The following is a 19731-nucleotide window of genomic DNA, read 5'->3' on the forward strand; positions in this document are numbered from 1 at the left end:
GAAAACAGGTTAATTATTTGGCTAATTAGGTCAGCATGTATTATGAGATTCTAGAATGTACAGATACTGCATTAGTGAGGCTTTAAGCACAATTAAATTTGTATCGTGCTACAAAGTTTAAAATCATATTTTAAAAATATTGAGTACTGTTGATAAAACAACAATTACTATAAAATAATTGAGTTAATCAAAAATTTGAATTCACGTGGAGTTTTATACTACATATATTCAGCAGCCGAATGTCGAAAATGAAATATTAATTTATTTATTTATTTATGTATTTGATTTATGAATTGATGACTACAAAAACTCTTCGATCATAAGCAACAACTGTATCCAAAACACTCCACCGCAATGAACAACAATGAATAAATTAATAATATTAACTACTCTTCCGATTGCGCGATTCCATATTCAACAATCACAGCTATAATGAATTGTTAAATTATGGCATGATTTTAAGCTCAATGATTCCTTGAATTTATTGTCGTGCATTGTCCAATTAATTTAATTAATCAATGTGAAATATTCAAATTGTTCAGTGTGTCCCATATTTTCGAATATCCGGAAAGAATGTCGATACAAACATTAACCTCTTGTGTTATTATTTTTTATAATTCTAAAAAAAATGTTATAAAATCACTTATAAGTTTAATACCATTGCTCCGTTAAAATATATTTATTATCCACAGCGAAATAATAGTACAGATCACTGCACTTAATATTGTTGCACTAAGCACCAAACGAACCCATTAAAACAAAAGAAAACAAATGCTTCCATTATACTTTCTCTCAATATCTACACGTTCACGGGCAACAAAACCACGTCTAACCAATAAATTCGAATCTCAAATCTCGTAATCGTGCTGGGCAACACGAAAACCAAAAAACTTCGTAAATTTCCCGAAATTTCTCCAAGATCGTACGAACAATTAACAGGTTCTTTTTCTCTCAGGCGGATTCAATAACGACCCCAGCGATAAATAATCCACTGAAATCTTCCAGAGCCAGCAAACCGTATCAATTAATGGTTATTCGATATCGTCGGCCGTAAAAATTCAGTATCAAGCGGTATTTTCGCGACGGTTATGTCCCCGCGGGATTAATTAAATATAGTTATCCGATGGTAAAGTCTCCGTAACCGCGTGGTGATTCCATATCGAAGGAGGGTCGAAGTTTCGTTAGACAGGAATCAGCGCGAGAGAAGCTACTTTACAATGGAGCACCGTGTACTGGATGCCCACGCGAAACGGTCCATTTCATTGCCCCGGGTTGTATAGCAGTACAGTCGTTAACGCAATGCGAAAACACGACCGTTTCCTAGTTTATTTCAGCTTTTAACGGAAACAACAACAGCAACAGCAATAATGCCGGCGTTCCGCTACATGTTCACCACATCGCCACTGTGTGATTTTCAACATCGAGGGCGAGCGAGAGAGAACGCGGAGAGATCGAGCCCTTCTATCACGCTAATCCCACGAGATTTCGAGGCTCTCACTACTGATTTCAAGCTGGATTATGGTCAGTGTTGAATGACCACTCGTTCCGAATAGGAATATCAGGTGCTCAGTAGATGTAATGCAAATTAACCACTTCCCTACCGCACTGGTGTCATTAGGGGATGCGGTTCGCACTAGATGAGACCATCTGGGGTGACGTAGAATTGCCTGTCTGGACAATTTTTCTGGAGTGCTTCGTCAGATATTTATTTATTTTTATACGAATATTTTTATTCAATGAGTACGCCTCTCATTAATTGCGGTAATGTTTTTGACTATGTACTGGTTCATCTTGGAATGCAAAGTATAATTGTTTAATTCGTGTGTAATTCAAGAAAAATAAATGTAAAAGTAACATTGCTTGCATAATATAAATGTCAATCATAGTTTTAATTTATTTATACGTTGTGTAAATGTGTGACTCATAAAAGTGTGAAGAAAATAATCCATTCTTACTAAATATTTGTTGAACCAGAAACAATTAACTGTATTCTTTTGTGTATATTGTATTAATTTGTTTATCTTATTTTATTTTAGCATTGACAAGCAACTTTCTGGGACATACAATTAAAACAACATGGATAAGCAATAGCAACTCACTGTTCCTGTAGTTGTCTGAAATCGACGTATACTGCGTCCCATGGTGATGACCTGATATCTGCCCTAATACTTCCAGATTCCTCGATTGCCGTCCTGAAAAAGGTAAAAAGGAAACGGAACATTAATGACCGGGCCACGATGAATCGTAACGGTAAATTAGGTGCTCTTGCGGATAAAAGGAAGCTTCCGATGCTACAACGTTCATAGCGTTCTTCTTATTCGAACGGAAGATTTCCAACTTGGAATTTCAGAATACTTTAAACGAATCTTTGCTTCGATAAGAGACTCCTAATGAAACCAGCCGACATTTTTTTTTTTATGAAGGATTTCTAGGTACCTCGCCGCAAACATTTCGGTCTGACGAATTCTCTGCAACGAAGGAAGGGAACCAATGGTGAATATCGATCGATTGAAAAGACCAATTAAGAGCTCTAACGCTGCATAATCAAGGGATTGGAGTTAATCATCGTGACCTGAATAAAAATGTTGATTTCCAGATGGTAACTCTACTGACAAATAAAATAATTAATAAATGCATTGGAGTATTGAGGAAATATAGTAATTCACATATTTCCAATAATTCAGAAAAACTTTGAGCAGTTTGTGATACGTGATTTGCAGAATAAGATTTGTAATTTGAATCATTTCTTACTTCGAGGACCAAGTTCAATTTATAACAGTTCCCACGCTGAACGTCATCATACTGTGATAAGTGAAATTTACACATCTACTAACGACTTGTTAAAAGAGACAGATTTATTTAGAATAATGAGGTACAGTTTCGGGTCAGCCATTCGACGCGCTAAAATGGTAATTTAAAGTTGAAAATGATGGCTACCTACTGTTGGGAGTTGAACAGTGTTTCGCTCTGACAACTGCTGAAAGTAATATTCATAACCAGGACAGACGATAGGTTTTTTTCAAGCAAAAGTAAAAGAAATTACAGGTAGTAGGCGAAACTGTTCTATGACTCGGCAACGACTAACTTTCTGTGATTTGTTTTTGCAAAATCCAATTGAACTTTTTGAAATATATTCAACAAACAAAGTAATATAATGCTTCAATTCCTGACCAAATTCCAAGATGACAAGGTATACTCAAAATATCTAAATGACTCTTTCAATTTGAAAGAGATTTTAATAAAAATTCTGAGATAATTTGAAACATTTTGAGAGGTAAATATATTGTAGAAATAATTGTTCCTTGAAAGTAATTTTGAGTTCCAACACCATCCCAATTTCAGAAATTATGAAACATGATTTTAAAACATACAATGCTTATGTGCCCTCGAAATGAAATTTGTAATAATATCTTCATTAAATGTCTTTATTATGCATACATGGAAGAGTGCACGTGAATATATATAAAAATAAAGTATTAGCAGAATAAACTCTACTCTAACTAATTTTTAGTGTTTCGAAATGTAAATTAGAGGACAATTTCCGGTTAATTTAACTCTCAACCGAAATCAAATCGTGGTACTGGGAGCACGAGTGGATCGTTTAATTTTACAAAAATCACAGTGACCGCGTTCTAATTTCCAAATTGCACGAGCGAGGATCCTTTTCGTATTCAAAGCTGCAAAGTCAAAAATAAGCGGAGCCCGAGGTTCATTAACCGGGCACTTTTAGAACCTGAAGTATCTACTCGACTTTGAAGCATAACAACTGTCAGAGTTTGTATGTTCGCATTTGGCGCAATTCACTGAACGGAGTGCAATACTTACTAATAATCTCTGTGAAGAATTACGAATTTTTTTTCATGGAAGAGGCAAGCTCTCAACAACGTCACTTCGTTAAAAGGGAAAATGTTTCGTTAAATGAAAGAGCAAATCATTCTTCTTTTGCGTATTTTATGCATTGAGAAGTGGTGCTTTTATTTCTACAGCCAATAAACCGATTAACCAGTTCCTCGTTTTATTTAAAAATTCACTGAGAACTTTCTGACTACAAACATTTATACACTGTACCGTTAGATAATCATTTTGAACTAATAAATCAATTTTGAGTGTAGTAGTTTGTTTACAGACGAAGTTTGGATATACTTCAGAATATCAGACGTAAATTGCAATTAACTAAAACTAAAAACCAACAACAAGAAAGCTTTGAGAACATTCACGCAAACGTTCAACCAGTGATGTTTCCCATCCTAAAATTTGAACACCCACAGAACTCGTATTACCCAAGAAACTCGGGGTTCAAAGTGTAATTCCTATTTCACGAAGTTACATTTAAATCAATAAGGACAAGATTATAAGTCTCCAATGGAAAAACTTTCTTCTTAATCGCTTCCATTTACGTGTCGGCAATTAGCAAAGTTTCTCGTATCGCATTATCATTTATCTCTGTCTCGTTCATTTGTAATTACGAAACCTTAATAAAGGACAAAACGACTCTCGCGTTACTTTCGCGTATAAAAGTGAATCTTCAAATTATTATTGCGTTTTCCGCGTTTTACAGACAAAAACTAATCGTAACAAATCCCATTACATACACGTTACAGAGTTAGTTTTAAACAGACCTGTTTGGCTGTTTACATAAATTAGTTTACCTGTTACATAATATTTGATATTGAGTTGATGGTAGGATTATGTGTTAAATTTCTAAAATATCCGACTATATATTTAGCCATACACGTGTTCGTTACTGTGTACTGCGCCATGCAGTAATAGATGACGGATAGTCTCCCGCGCAACTACCTTGCGCATCACGCGGTTGTCATTCCTCAGAGACGCTAGTATTCGTAGTGTGACACAAGATAATACGACATATAAAAACACGGACACGAGATGTATTGTTCTATCAATAATACATCTAGTTTCAACTTTAAGGCCCATTATAATTTTTCATAATAATTATTTAGCAAGGTTTTTCTTGATGTTGCTCAAGTGAAAAATATTGGCCCAACTTCTGATTATTTACTGGAAGTAAACACGTTCTGTATTATACTGTACAGCTTATATAAGACGATGTTCTCGACGCTTGGAGTCTGAAAGCGAACGAAATTCGTTCGCTATACGTCTAACTGTCGCGAAATCGATCAGGGTCCTCCATCGCCGCGCAAATTGCTACGTCAGAGGAGCGTCGCAGTTCGAAAGTTCCGTTGAAATTCAAGAAACTCGAAACACCGTCGCGTGGGAGGAGGAAAAAGGGGTTGGCGGAAACAATGTCGTTCGCGTTTACCTGTGTAGCTCGGTGGCCCGTATTTTTGCAGGGGCCTTTGTGCTCCTCGCTTTCAAATTTTGCAGCTACGCTTGAACTTGGGTAACTGAATTCTATTGGTCGCCGCGAGCCGTGCTCGCATTCACCCAGCCACCGAGACGCCATACTCTTAAGAAAGCTTTCATTGTTGGAATTCTAGCGCGAACTATATTTCCTCTTCTTTTCACCTGTTCGCCAGTTTCGCGTTCTCCGAGGTTGCGCGCACGCGCCCGTGCTCTCTTCTCGAAACGAAGGCCCGCCATTCTGCCAGGGGGGTGGCACGTTTATTTAGGACGTGGTCTCATCATGAAACGATAATATCACGGCCGACCAGGCAACGATTAATGGAGCAATCTCGGCTGTGACCGATGTTATACGCAATCGGGAAACAGCTTCTGGCTTTTCATCGGCTCCTGGATGCATACAACGCGCGACGTGGAATTACCTGGCTTGCACGGACCGTACAATCTATTCAACACCCGTGAAATTTACTTTACTACTTATTGCTTGGTGTTTAGAGAACAATGGGACTGCGCCTCTGCACGCTGAACAGGCTGCGAGTGTTTATTTGCCGAGGAGTATCGCGATGTTTTATGCACACACTCCTTGAAAAAAGTGTATCCCATCAAACATTTCTGCGTGACTGCAGCAAAAGTTATTTATGCATGCATCGGAGGTGGAATACACGAGTATACGTGAAAGAAGTGGAATGGAAAATCTTTGTTTGGGCAAAGTATTAGAACAGTGTTAAATACTGATTTTTGCTTACGAAGTACAGATGAAACACTGTGTGCTCGAGGTTCAGACCCTATTAATAACTAATTATACCGTATTTTTTGGAATAATATTTACGTTTCCTGGTGAAAATGAAAACATTCCATTATTGATTTATAACATCCATTAACACATTTAGAACATTTCGAACATTTCTGTGCGTTGGTTCAATAATGTTTCAAAAAATAGCAAATTGTCACAGGTGAGTTTATTAAAAAAAAAAAAAAGTACAACAATATAAGGGTGCCGATCGACGGCTGTCGGGCGTAAATTTATTATAAAACCATGAGTCACGCGGGACCCACATCGATTTGTCTTTCTCGCAAATTCGTATCGAGAAGCGGACCCGGGTCTATCTATCAATGTTGCAGAAAGATGAAAAAGGTTGTTCCGAAGGGAAAAACGGGAACGACACGCGGAAGAGCGATGACGTAGTTGAAAAATTGATGTATCTTGTTAAATCGCCATTATAGCCGTTCCATACGAATTTCGTCGTAAATGTTGAACAATCCTTCATATCGACATTCATCTAGGGGAAAAACCCTTTCCTTGGATAAGTACCATCGTACAGTGATCGATGCCTGTTTTCTTCGAAATGCACCTATTGCCAATCATCGGCATACTTTATTATATTCTAATACGAATTGAAAAACAATGATAGAAATATAACAATTTATCAAGTTTGATTGCTTCATTCAGTAATATTTTTTCAAATCTTTGTATGGGGCCCTCTTTAATATTACTAAAAATAGAAAATAGAAAATATTCCCCTGGCTTAAGCGATTCACCTAATTGCCCGGCGTTCCCCAATATTAATCCGCGCGGTGTAATCAGAATCGCAACTTGCTTAAGATAATTTCGGAATATTGTTTATTCACTTTGTCTCGCCGAATGGCCAGCGACCACATGTAAATTCCCAGAGGATTGAAGGTCCCCGACCGGTACTGTGAACTTGTAGGAGGAAGCTGCATCGCCTAATACAGCCTTATACACCCAGTGGAGTATTTTACCCAAGTTGCTTCATTCTGGTCTGCTGCCACTTTTCCGATAGGCTCTTTAACTAATTCAAGCGTCAGCGGCGCAATGCCGGAGATAAAATTCAGTGGGAATTAAAAAAGAAAAACAGGATAGGACAGAACTTGCGACGGGGGTGGTAACTCTAACGCTATACAGGGTGATTCGAGAAATTGGGACGTGCTGCAGCGTTAAGGGACGTAGATGCAAAGCATTGGGGACAGCAAACAATTTAACAGCAGCAGTGTGGACTATTTTTTATTGATATCATTTTTTTAAACTGAATACAGAAAAGGTATCTCTCATTTGCCGATTAATAACACTTGATAGTTTACTCTACAGTTTCTATTTCTTGGTATAAAAACTATTGAATGTATGTTACATTATTGTTATATTTTATTGTAGGTCTAACATAATTATAGAGGTTCCTTTAAAGAAATAATGTTTAGAATAATTGAATATACGTACATGCCAATATTCTTGAGAAGCTTAAAGATTTCGTTCTCCATTGATCGAAAAGTTAAAAGGACGTGGCGGAACTTTCCTGTTAGGTTCTTTAATATTCTAGAATTCTAGAGTGTTACTTGTACAGAGTGTAGACATACATTATCGTGATGGGATAAACAATTTTTCGGATGGGCAATACTAGAAACATATATCACTTAACATCCATCATATATAGTATTGAATGTTTTAAATTGTTGATAAAATTCAATTGCATTTATGGTTTATTTCAATTTTAGTAATATATTTCGATGACAAATAGAATAAAATGAAAACGAATTGCATATCGAAGTAAGTTTAAATTAGCTTAATTAAACTTCATGGCATTAATAGATACAAGTGGCTAAGATTTGGTTTGTAATTTATAAGTAAAATTCCACAAGGAACTCTACTCAAGTTAGTTTATCGATTTCAATAGAGTGCAATGTTCGTCCATCCAATTTTTACTTAGTACTTGCCACAAACTAATTGAATTTTGTTTACGAGAATAGACGAAAAAGAAATGTAATTTAACTGAGGCGAGAAACCAAGGTATAACTGCAGTTTTATTCTCGTATCGTGCGGCCAAATTAGGAAGGAAGGAAGTGCCAGTGAGAAAATTCCTAAAGAGATCTGGATTACTGGATTTCTACAAGAACGGAGAAGAAAATGCAGCAGTGTAAAAGCTACACTCTACGCAGCAAAACATTAGCAAAATTCAAGACAATAAATAATTTAGTCCTGTGTGGGCCGAATTTCTTTATTCTGGAAGCAAATTTCCAAGCCATTCACTTTGATATTTCATTATATAATTATGACGTATACGTAAAGAAGTTTATCTAAATTAAATAATAGGTTCGATGCTTTTAAATAAATGTTCCATTATAAATATGTACAAGAATAAACTTTATACTTCTATACATATAATTATTTGGAAACATCAAACCTATCATTTAATTTAGACAAATTCCTTCAATAAACACAACGACCACATTTTAACATCCCTCTTTCGGACCTCGAATTGTAGTGCCCCCTGTATCTATTCATCGAAGAGTCTCGAGTTTAAAAGCGATTCAAATTGGCGACCATAATACTTGCGCTCGTTACAAGCCTAAAACAAGGGTACACCCGAGTAACATTGCTAACTTCCATCCCGCCGCGTTCGCCCGCGCGCAAAGCCCCGATACAAGGCAGCTGAACTCACCGCAAGCGGTAGAAGAGGAGTGGAGGGGTGTCTCTTCATTCTAAAGTTGAGAACTTATCCTCGCCGGAGGGCCGAAGGCATCGCACTCAACTGGGACGAACGAAGAACTCCGTTACTTTCATCCATATTTTATTTAGTCCGCGGAGAGAGAAAGAGAGAGAGAGAGAAAAAAAAAGGGCGAGCGAAGTTGCAGGAAAGAGCGGAAGCTGCTGGTAGCCGGGCGATAGCAGACAGGCAACGACGATGCTGGTAAATAGAGGTCCAGGTTAGGGGCGAGGTATAACCGTTTTCGCACTTTTACGACCCCCGCTAGTTAATTTGCTGTGCAATTGCCACTTCCGCGCCGCCGCGAATGAGGATGCCCGCCTAGGATCTAATTTTACCTAGTTTTTCAACTTGTCCGCGCCTCGAACTTGGTCCTTTTATTCGTCCAGGTCTCTCTCACCTTTTCTACCCCTTCCTTCCCCCACCTCACTGGTTTGTTCCGCCAGCTTACATCGGCTAAGGAGACTCCGCGGTGTATAAAGAGAGAAGGATTAACACGGCTGGGTGTAAAATTAAATTTATGCTCTCCCAAGTTCCCGCAATATCCTTGGCCCCTTGCGGCCCATGTATCTCCGCCGGTGCCCGCGATTTTGATTTATCCGCTGTTATTCGAAGGGGATATTAATTTAATTTACAACGGGAAGACTCGGTCGAGCGATGAAGTCGGCGAGAGGGAAAAATTCTCAGACCCGCGGGGGTGGGATTGAATAGCGCGTGAAAATGGAAGTTCCAGAGGAGTGCGAGTAGAGACACCACCATTTTATTCAAAATTCAACGCATAAAAGCAGGAATTTCCAATCCGTATATTTTTATTTCATCGAATTTTTAAGATCATCGAACATTTTGGACACGTGAAATCGTTCGACTCGTTCAGTTCAAAGGGAACGAGATGAAGACTTCGAGTATTCTCGATGCGGCCTCGAAAACTTCACGGGTTCTTGTTTCCTGTGAGGAAACGTAATCTAGCGGCAAAGGCTGTGGTCGAATCGATATTCGATGTAAATCAAACGCGAACCACGTCGGATTCCGTGCTCGCTGGCCGAGCAAATGTCGTTGGTTTACAAACGGGGGATCCGCAGGAAAAAAAAGCCGTGGTTACGGGCAACAGTCATTCGTCTGTGTTAAAAAGGGATCCGATGCCGAGATCTAGACATACATCACACACGTGATCGATGATAACGATTCGAGCAGATGGCTGGAGCCAGTTGTTTCATGCGCGGATTGAGAGTGGAACATTGTTTCGGCCTAAAGATAACGCTTTGTTTTCGATGCCTGCCCCTACTACGCGGAGAACAATGCACGGATGCGAAAATCGAATAACGCGCGAAAAACTACTGATAAGCGGCTGAAAAGACCGCGACTCAAGCAGCATTCATATTTCACGATTAGCTCGCAGGCTGTGTGGGCATTTACTGTTCAACCTTCTTCTCATGGTGTTAATTACTGATATAGTTTGATATTGCACGCTGGCTAGGATGGAGATCGAGGAATTGTTTAATTTATTTTTTTATGTTGTGGCTAGAAACTGACATTCGTATTGACATTTGTATTGTTCGTTACCTACTTTTAATATGGTAGGTAGATAAGGTCATTGGTATAACTACTGTGTGGAAGTATGAAGATGATCTCTGAAAGGAATTCTCTGGTTCTATTAATTACATTTACAATTATAATAAGACCATAAGACCTAGACAAGATCTACTCACTTTTCTTTTCTTTTCTTCATCACTTAACTACATGTACAAAATTTTAACTCGATCTAGAAACCTCTTTAACTCTCAACTCATTTTTTCACCTTCTAGTTATACATAGTTACATTTTTCTACGTCCATAATTCGTCTCTATATCAACTCGTCTAATATGATTTGCGAGTGGTATTCATATTATACAGTTCTTAAGTCTGCCATAATATTATCGAGCCAGTTATTCTTGGTCTTTCCATCCTTGAGAACTTTATAAGCACCTGAAAGTCCAGCAGCTATTTTAGATTTCACAGCTAGACCTTTTCCTGGCTGCGTTTTCACAGATATCCAGGGTAATTTTTGTGATCAATGTTTTCTGTAGAATAAATTACCTCGTACTACAGGTGGCTGAGAAAAACAGTCCGCCTTCTTACTTTTTCCTTTATTATGAAAATCTCTTAATAAAGCATAACCATTAACGTAATTATCCTCTTGACGCGATGCATTCAAATCACCATAAAGGACAGTCGTTATTTCTGTACGTTTCTTTAAAGAACAAGTAATTTTTCTTAGCATTTCAACGTGGTGAAATTAAGGGAGTCTTATCACCAAATAAGAAAGCGCTTCAAGTGCAAGTTACACGAAACATCCAGTATATCGAAGAAAAGAAAATCGCGAAGGTAAAGCTAACGGTTAGCAAGGCACGTCGTAAGCATGTTCGTAAAAATTGCATAGAACTCTCCAGCGAAACGGTATGAAAGCCAGGCAGCTATTATGGTAGGATCCCAATTAGCCAACCTAATTGGAAAACTGTTCTCGATAAGTGTAATTTTGGTAGAACGAAACGTTCCAGCGTTTGTAGGAAAATGTTTCTCGCTAATTAAGTAGAACATTACGATTCTGTGATCGAATTGCTGCGTATACCTGCGAATACCTTTGACGGTATTCCACAGCGGATTTCGAAGACTTAAAACCTCCCTGGTTTATGGTTACGGTATCACATTTAGTATTTTCATACACGGTTATACAAAACTGTTTGCCACATGGTTACTGCAATATCGATTCGTGAGTGAATACTTCGCATGAAATTGAAAATTGGTTTTGCGTTGATTTCTGCATGAAAGCGATATGAAAACATAGAGGACAAATAAATAACGAAACGTGTGAATTACTTTTTTTCAGAGAACATTTTTTGTATTTGATTGGTTTCACTTGTAACTTATAATTACAGTGCGATCAATATAGTTTTATTTTGTTCTGTTGTTGAATTAAAAAATTTCAGAGGTGGATTGAAGATCAACATTGCATACGTGGTTGCCTTCCTTTTTAGACATGAATGTTAGTTAGTGATGAGGTTTTGGTTATGAGATTAAGTTTAAACATGACTTGAAGAAAAATTGTTCATATATGGTCCTCCTCAGGAAATGTCCTTAAAGTGGGGCAAAGTCTTGGTGTACAAACTTAGAGAAATACACGGAATCGGTTGCTGTACTCCTCGTAGAACGTGTCCAGTAAGCTATACTCTTCTTGTTTGAATACTATTCTTACACCAAACTGCACGGTATAACCAACCACTCGAAGTAAATGAGACATTACTGTGTCCTGTAGGTCAGTTCCAATTCCCTCCATCAGTTAACGTTTTATATCCGCAAAACTAGAGCAGGTATCGTTACACACGTTTCCCCTAGAACAATTCCCAGGGCTGGTAACGCGATAACACCGTGTCGACGATCGCCGCGTCGTTCAAATCGGCTGGTATCGGCATCCGCGTGGGAAAAAATTTGAAATTGATCGTTACGCTGTCACCACAAATGCATTTAAGCGTACGGGGCCAGTGTTCAAGATCCCATTTGAGCACCGTGTCAATATAAATGTAAATGTCATTGGGAGGTGCGCGAGTGCATACATTGACGGTCTCTGGAGGACGATTGCTCGCGGAGAATATTGCAGATGGCCGTATGGGACGTCCGCCGCAATTGAATTGCCCTTCGGATTGGAACGTATAGAAATGTGCATCGGCCGGCGTACTTTGTTTCGCGTATCGATCGTTCACTACCATTGGGAACACAGGAATCCGCAGCGGCCATCGGCGTCGCGCGACGTCAAAGAGTGCTCCATTTGATCCGCGGCCCGTTACCATTTTGTTGCGGAACGGACCGCCGCTTGTACCCTTCGCGTCGACACGTTCCGCACGGCCGCGGCGGCGTCCTGCTACCACCTGCGAGCCCTGCGATAACTCGATATGCGCGCCTCTACGCGCCAAGCGCTAATTCGAGTTGATGTGCATTACGATGATTGGTCGAATAAATCAAAAAGTTGTTACACGCGGTTCGATACGGGAATTTCGCGCTGTCTTTCACGCCACGTCGTTGTTCCTATTGTTGATTGGCGTTCTGGAACTGTTTTGTTGCATGCGAACGGTGACATCTTGATTCTAATTGGTTGATTGATTTAATCCTTTCAGACTTGGCGTCCACAATTGAAAACATACAATTTAAAAATTACAGACACCATCGTTTAGGGCGAATGTCCTTATTTGAACATTATTTGCACATGAAGATAGAATGCCTAAAAATGTTTTGTCGTTTAATGGTGTTAATCTTTGATATTCAGGAAAGTTATTATAAGTATACAAAGTTATGACTATACCAAGTGTTTTGACACTTAAATTTAAGATTTTTCAAAAAGTAGAGTTAATCGATTTGTGCAGTGAACGGCTCAAATAATATTGGTTTCGAGTGAGTGCATTAATTCTCAGCTTTCCAAAGAGCAATCTTTTCAGATCGATGTATACATCCAAAACCAATCGTAAACGTGTTTCTCTTGAATTCTTCGAAAATTTATCGTTGCATACACCGCGGTGCTCCAAGCCGTGCGACAGTGGCCCGCGGCTATTGTTCCAGGAGAATTGGATTCTCATAACAAAGTGGAGGAGAAGGGGACTAGAATTGCGTCGAGGTAACTCGTTACATGGTTGACATAACGAAACTCGCGCACCGGACGAACGTACGGTGCGTAACGAAATTCAACTCCCATACTTCCTCGTCCTTTTAAGCACGATGTCGATGGCTAGAGGAGGGTGGAGCCTCGCCATTTATCTAAAACGACGTCCCATTAAGACGAGGTCGATTGGGTCAACTTTCCCGGATATGATAAGTCTTCTCTATTTACCGCGCCGATAGACGAGCACGCAGTTAATGAGTTTTTGACTTTTAAAAAGCCTCTCCATTGAATAACCGTTTGCCAGCGTCAGGTCTGCGTGTCACCCTCGCGGGACACGAGGATTAATGTTCCAACCGAGGGGGTGACAGGTTATTTGTCGTGTCTACATTAAAATATTACCGTTTCATTATTACTGCTTTTAGGGACCATTTTGTCCTCGACGGAATCAAATTCAATGGTAAATTCGCAATGACTCGAACAAGTTTTAAGCAGTTGGTAAAGTATCTACATCAACTGAGATGTTCATTGTGAAAGCAATGTAGTCCCATCTTTCTTTCCCTCGAGATATTAAAAGTTTACATTTCCAATGATAACGAAGAGAGGATATGGTTTTTAAAATAATCGTGATGGCAACATAATGATATTATTGCAGACAAATGCGGAAGCAAGATCCATAGCGTGTCTTCTCTCCCTTTTTTTCGTTAGTTATGTTAAGAATAGTAAATTAAGGACAGATTAATCAATATTTTGTAATGAGATTGTAAGTGGAAGTGGAAGGTATATAACCCTTAGAGGAGCATTAGAATAAATACATACACAGATACAGGAAAATGAGATCATTCATGTTCGTGGATTTAAATAATTTTCATAACAAATTTATTAATTAATAATAATGCTTTATTGACAGCAGTTCTCATTCTAGAGTCTAAATCGATATATCCTGTAAGCATTACTTCCAGAACTCCTTTTCAAAATAGATTTACACCACTTTTATGTTGAACAATTCGATACTTCATTCAGAAATTAGTTGATGGAATCACGGTGCTATTATCGAATTACTTAAATCCTACAACCATTTTACAATAATTAGAGACGATTCAACCTGATTTTATGTTGATTTCCACCGTTAAAATCTAAGACCAGGAATGTTCCAAGCAACTGCCCTAGCTATGTACTTTCCAATTTCTCCTATCCCAGAACATTTCTCTGACCTTACCCACCTAAGTACATACTCAAGCGCTCGACTGCTGCATTAAGAAATTAAAGTCCCTCGCAACGACAGCGCCAGTCGAAATCCGCAAATTACATATCGACGGACCCGATAACGTTTCAATGTTACAGCCTAGGCAGGAGTTAGCAGTTCAGAAATCCTCTTGTAATGTGCACAACTTAACAACCACATAGTTAAGCAGCAAATCACCATTCCCATCCCCCTTGCCGCTGGTTTTCATCCGTTCCTCGTACTGAACGTACAGCTTCGAGAATGTATCAAACAAACTCCACCCCATATAATCCTCAAAATAATTAGGGGATTACTTCCATTGATGATCCCACACGTTGATACATTTCGTACTTAATGAGGTATTACATCAGGGCGTAGAAAGATGCAATACATGTTAAAAATAGCGTACAGTGTATCGAAACATTTTTCGTAATGAAAAAAGGGGGGGATAGGAAGGAGTTAATTGGCAAGATTTAATCTGATGAGGAATATTGATGAATTGACAGTGGTGAATTCTGATGAATTATGGTGCAGTTTATGCACCAATATTAACCCTTTGGGTATCATAGGAAATTTTCAAAGATATCCGAAGAATGCCAGGCAATTTTAAGCAGATGCATGATTGTAAACAAAAATGTATATTTCGGTCAATTTTATTTCAAGGTTCATGAACTTACTTCCTATCTTGCAAGATCATTGACATTCCACAATTATTTGTTATACGAAATAAAAGCTCTAAAAGAAAACCTTTCGTTCAGGTGAGTGTATAAATGTAGGAAAGAGTATGGAAATCCTCTTTTTAAATATTCCACGCCGTGCAAGAGGGTTCGGAGTTATCAAGTGCTCCAGAAAGCAACGAAGTTACCCAAACAAGAGATCCCCGGTATTGTTATGAGTGGTTGTAGGGAGCATCATAGCAGAGGCATGTCGTGCCGGACGATGAGTCCTGGTGGTCCAAGTGGGCGTTTCATAGCTTTGCGAGTGTCAAGAGAGCCGTGTAGGAACGGAGCTCGTGTGTCGCTAGTATTATGCCATGGATGCAGTCGACACGGCGCACCTCCGCGCCCGTGCGTCCCGGTATAAGCGTTTCCTCCCGTCTCTTCCGACGGGTCTCCACAAAGTGCACGTCTCGGAGTGGAATTCTCGCGAAAAGAACGTCTCGTATGCGTCCGGGGATTCGTCGAAATATTTCCGCTGACTGCCTTTCTTGTTTCTTCCTCTGGGCGGGCAAACGAGAATAACGGGGGCGAGGCGGAAAGGAGTAAAGGGGATAAGAGAGTTGAGAGGCGAACGGGCAGAGCCAGCCGCGTATGCTCCTTTCTCCTGTTCCTGGGCAAATACGGACCACCGGGTCAGTCGTGGTTTCACAAAGGACCTTTCTATATGCCAGTTTCGACGGTTTTCTTCCCCGCAATAAGACGACAGCATCAAACGCATTTCACGATTTCAACGGAGGGATCAGGGCAGAGCTTCGAGGGACACCGCGCGATAGCGGAATAAGGATAAATATTCGTACTGCGAGGCTGGCGGGATACTCGTTCGACTGACGTGACTTCCTTTTGATCCGTGCTGAGATTCGGAGGAAACAATTAGTAGTGGATACATTTATAGATTTTTTTTTTTATAGCGAAGAGGATAGAGGACCTGATCAAGGAGAGATTGCGACTTTATTCCTCTTTGGAGTTTGATCGAAGGAAATGGAGCGAAGGATGCTTCGATAGTATCATTGTAAATGAACATTGTTAGTTTTATTCTGTATTGCAGGCATAGGAACTAACAAGTTTGTTAAAGTTTGGTCATAGACAGATAGAGTAGGACAACTGATCTTGACAGGCTGTATTAACCCTTTGCACTCGGAGTCATTTCGTTACAGAGTGTGCTAACAGGAATTATGTCGTATAACGTAATGTAACTTATAAAGCTTATAATTTACAGTAATGATACTTGAGCTTCTATGAATCTTTAGACATTGAGGCGTTGCTGCACGAAATTGATCCAACTCAATTTAGATTTGCAACGGTTCGATTTACCATCGATATACCACAATTTATCACAGTTTTATCCGAACAAAACGTGTTTCAAATATCCTGCCACGTATCGGCTGTGCTTCATACCAGAGTCACTCGTACCTCATAGAACACGTTACATTATAAATGAAACTTCGTCGGTGGATATGCCACGCGACAGGTTTTCAGGAAGTTACTCGACTGCTCTTTCAAAAATGCATTCGCAGCTTATCATTCGAGTCAACGGAGCACTGAAGTCAAATGAATCGTTACCGTCGACCAGTTTTCACAGTGCACGCAGTTGTCACATGCAAAATTCAAGAATTATTATTCAAGATTTAAATAAATATTTTAATTCAAAGCGTAATTTTATGGGACAAGTACTGAACTTGTTATATATATTTTGTTGTTGAGATATATTTAATAATGGCCAAGTAGTTGAGAACGTCTCGTTTAAAACATATAGAACAATTTATTTTGTTAGACGCCAACATCTGCTGAATCGATGGATTCTTTTTAATGAAAACTTGCTATTTTCTTAAGGAAAAATGTGATAATTTTAAAAGTCGAAAACTAAAGTTTCTCAGTAAAACCATTGCCATTCTGGGGAAAATAAAAATTTCAAAAAATCCTTCGTCCATTCAGCAGACGTTGACGTCCTCTAACAGAATAATTTATTTGACATGCATCAGAAAGAAAAACATTCTTGGAAATTGCTGAATTTTGCCCATTGTTAAATATAACTTATCAAACGTTTCATAAATTAAAATATATATGTCAATATTAAACAAAAAACTCTTGAATTTTGTCTGAAATAACTTCGTGTATCCCTCTTAAACCTTGTTTTATGGAACATGCGGGACCATAAGGGATCCTCCTGCGGCTGGAATTCCGTCGTAGTTCGCGGACAGTGGACTCCCAACTTTTTCTTTCCCACGAAGAACACTGTCATTATTCTCTTACCGGGAAAACTTCTCTACGAAGACAGGCGAGACGCTTCGTAACCTCCTCCTTTTTCTTTCCGTGGTGATTTAATGCTTCCCCCTCGAGCAGGGGGCTCGGTGCTTAATCAAAATCATTGCTTGCGGATTCGTGTCGGGAAACGAGCCGAGAGAAAGGTAATTGTACGGAGTGTGGCTGGATTAACGCTGGTCCGTTGTCAGTTTTGAGATAAATAAGCGGAATAAGACGAGACCGGGATGATTGTGCGTGCTTTACAGGATACTCGAGCGGAATAATAATGAGGCTAGAGCGGCAAACGTTTATGCGCTCGTGTTAAACGACTCGACAAATTGTTCCCTGCCTTGCCCAATTAGAAATGTTGAGTTCCCTTCGTTGCTGGACTCCCCTCATTTATTTCCAGTTAATTTTAACTCTGGGACTGCTTTTTGGGCTTCGAATGACCCCACGTAATTCAAAATTAGTCGCAGATCATTCTGGCTTCATAATGTATTTATTTCTACTCGATTTAAACTATAAAAATTAAATTAAACCTCCGGTTTGATAGTGCATTCCCAGTATTTATGTGATTCACAGACTATTGATGGCCTGTTGTGGTGTACTTTGACTATATTATTCTATATTATTTACTCTAGACATTGATTCTTATTAATTGTATAATTGTTCAACACCACAACTGTTTTATTTTAGTAAATGAAACAGTAAAGCTCCAAGACTTTTCATGAATACTTGTGATAATTATTAATTCCAACAGTTAAAGGTGGGATTGCAACTTGTAAGTGAAAACTGATTGACTTGTTTCTAGAATATCGCCTTACTTACTTTGCGAAACGTAGATTCACCGTGCTCGAAGAAGTTGTCTACTTGAGAAGAGCAACTATATTTAATTGGTTAACATATGAGACCGGTTTTAGCAAGGCGGTCGCTGTTAACTAACTCAGGCACGGTAAAGGTTCTTCGTGTAACGCGTGCAGAAATTCGGAATGTTCCTCGCTGACGATCTCCCAAGTTGTGAACTCATAAAGCGGATGAGTCTGAAAGGCATGCAGTTAAGGCTACTAAATTGATGTCTAATTAGATGTCTCCGTGGCACCGATTACGAAAACGAAATTTGAAATTGTGACCCATGGAAAGCAACATTGGCCTTATGAATCCACTGCTGAGATGTGATATTACACGGGGTGGGCCAATTAAATGGAAACAACTGAATACTCTGGATGCTTACTATGAGATCATTAGCTCGTTGGAGTGGGAAATCTAGTAAAATCATCTAAATTTCCAATTAGATCATTCTTCTTAGACACTTCAATGCTTGCAACCGTTTATTGTGGAGCTGGGTCAACATTGAACCACGATGTTTTTACATTAGAATTATAAAACAGAAATTATATATCATTAATAATACTGTACTGTGGATGTATTGGATAAATTATTTTCATGTTCTTCGTGCTGCAAATATGCAATTCTTCTTTTTAATTACGAGATTGCAGTATATAATGCATTTACGCTATGTCTTCAATTTTAAATATTATTTTATAATTAAAGCTCTTCATTGATTTCTATCGTAGTCAATAATTGTAAGAATAAATTTAAATTGAGTTCAATGTAACTTTATTTTCAGATACGTCGCATACAGCAGAGTTGCATTTAATTGATATTGGGTTTATTCAGAGAATTAATGGCCTAATAATCCTATCGCGATGAACGCACACCCGGCGATTATTATCGAAGTATACGAATTACATTCTTCCGTGCGCAACTTCCTGGCATCAGGGTTGCTTACGTAATCGCGGTTGTGCAGCCATCCGCGAAAGCCCGCCGATTTCGTTATCAATTTATTGTAACGTAAAATCCCAATTCGCTAACGTGAGCTCGTTCGCAATTTCGTTCCGATATGACGGCCGTGATATCATCCGGATATTGATCATGGTGTACAACACGGTTCCACGGGACGCGTACGTGTACCTCGTCCTTCGTGAAACCTGTTGGCACGCACACCGAGTCCAACTTTGGTAGCTGCGGTGCGTCGACTTGATGAAAATCGAAAATCTTTTCGGTTTAATAATTTCAAAGTGCTTCGAACGCCCAGAAGAATTTTA

The 19731-nt window shown here is 39.0% G+C and overlaps 1 protein-coding gene across 7 annotated transcripts in view; it reads right to left on the bottom strand.

Moving 5' to 3' along the window:
* The window catches only part of LOC128873343 (neurotrimin), a 319219-nt gene that overhangs the window by 142381 nt on the left and 157107 nt on the right, over positions 1 to 19731 (bottom strand). For all 7 annotated transcript variants that reach the window (XM_054116866.1, XM_054116864.1, XM_054116861.1 and 4 more), the window contains exon 2: positions 2100 to 2192. In XM_054116866.1, the coding sequence (XP_053972841.1) occupies positions 2100 to 2192 (93 nt within the window). The remainder of the gene's footprint in view (positions 1 to 2099; positions 2193 to 19731) is intronic.

The sequence above is a fragment of the Hylaeus volcanicus genome, chromosome 3 (assembly GCF_026283585.1).
Source record: "Hylaeus volcanicus isolate JK05 chromosome 3, UHH_iyHylVolc1.0_haploid, whole genome shotgun sequence".
Taxonomy (NCBI): domain Eukaryota; kingdom Metazoa; phylum Arthropoda; class Insecta; order Hymenoptera; family Colletidae; genus Hylaeus; species Hylaeus volcanicus.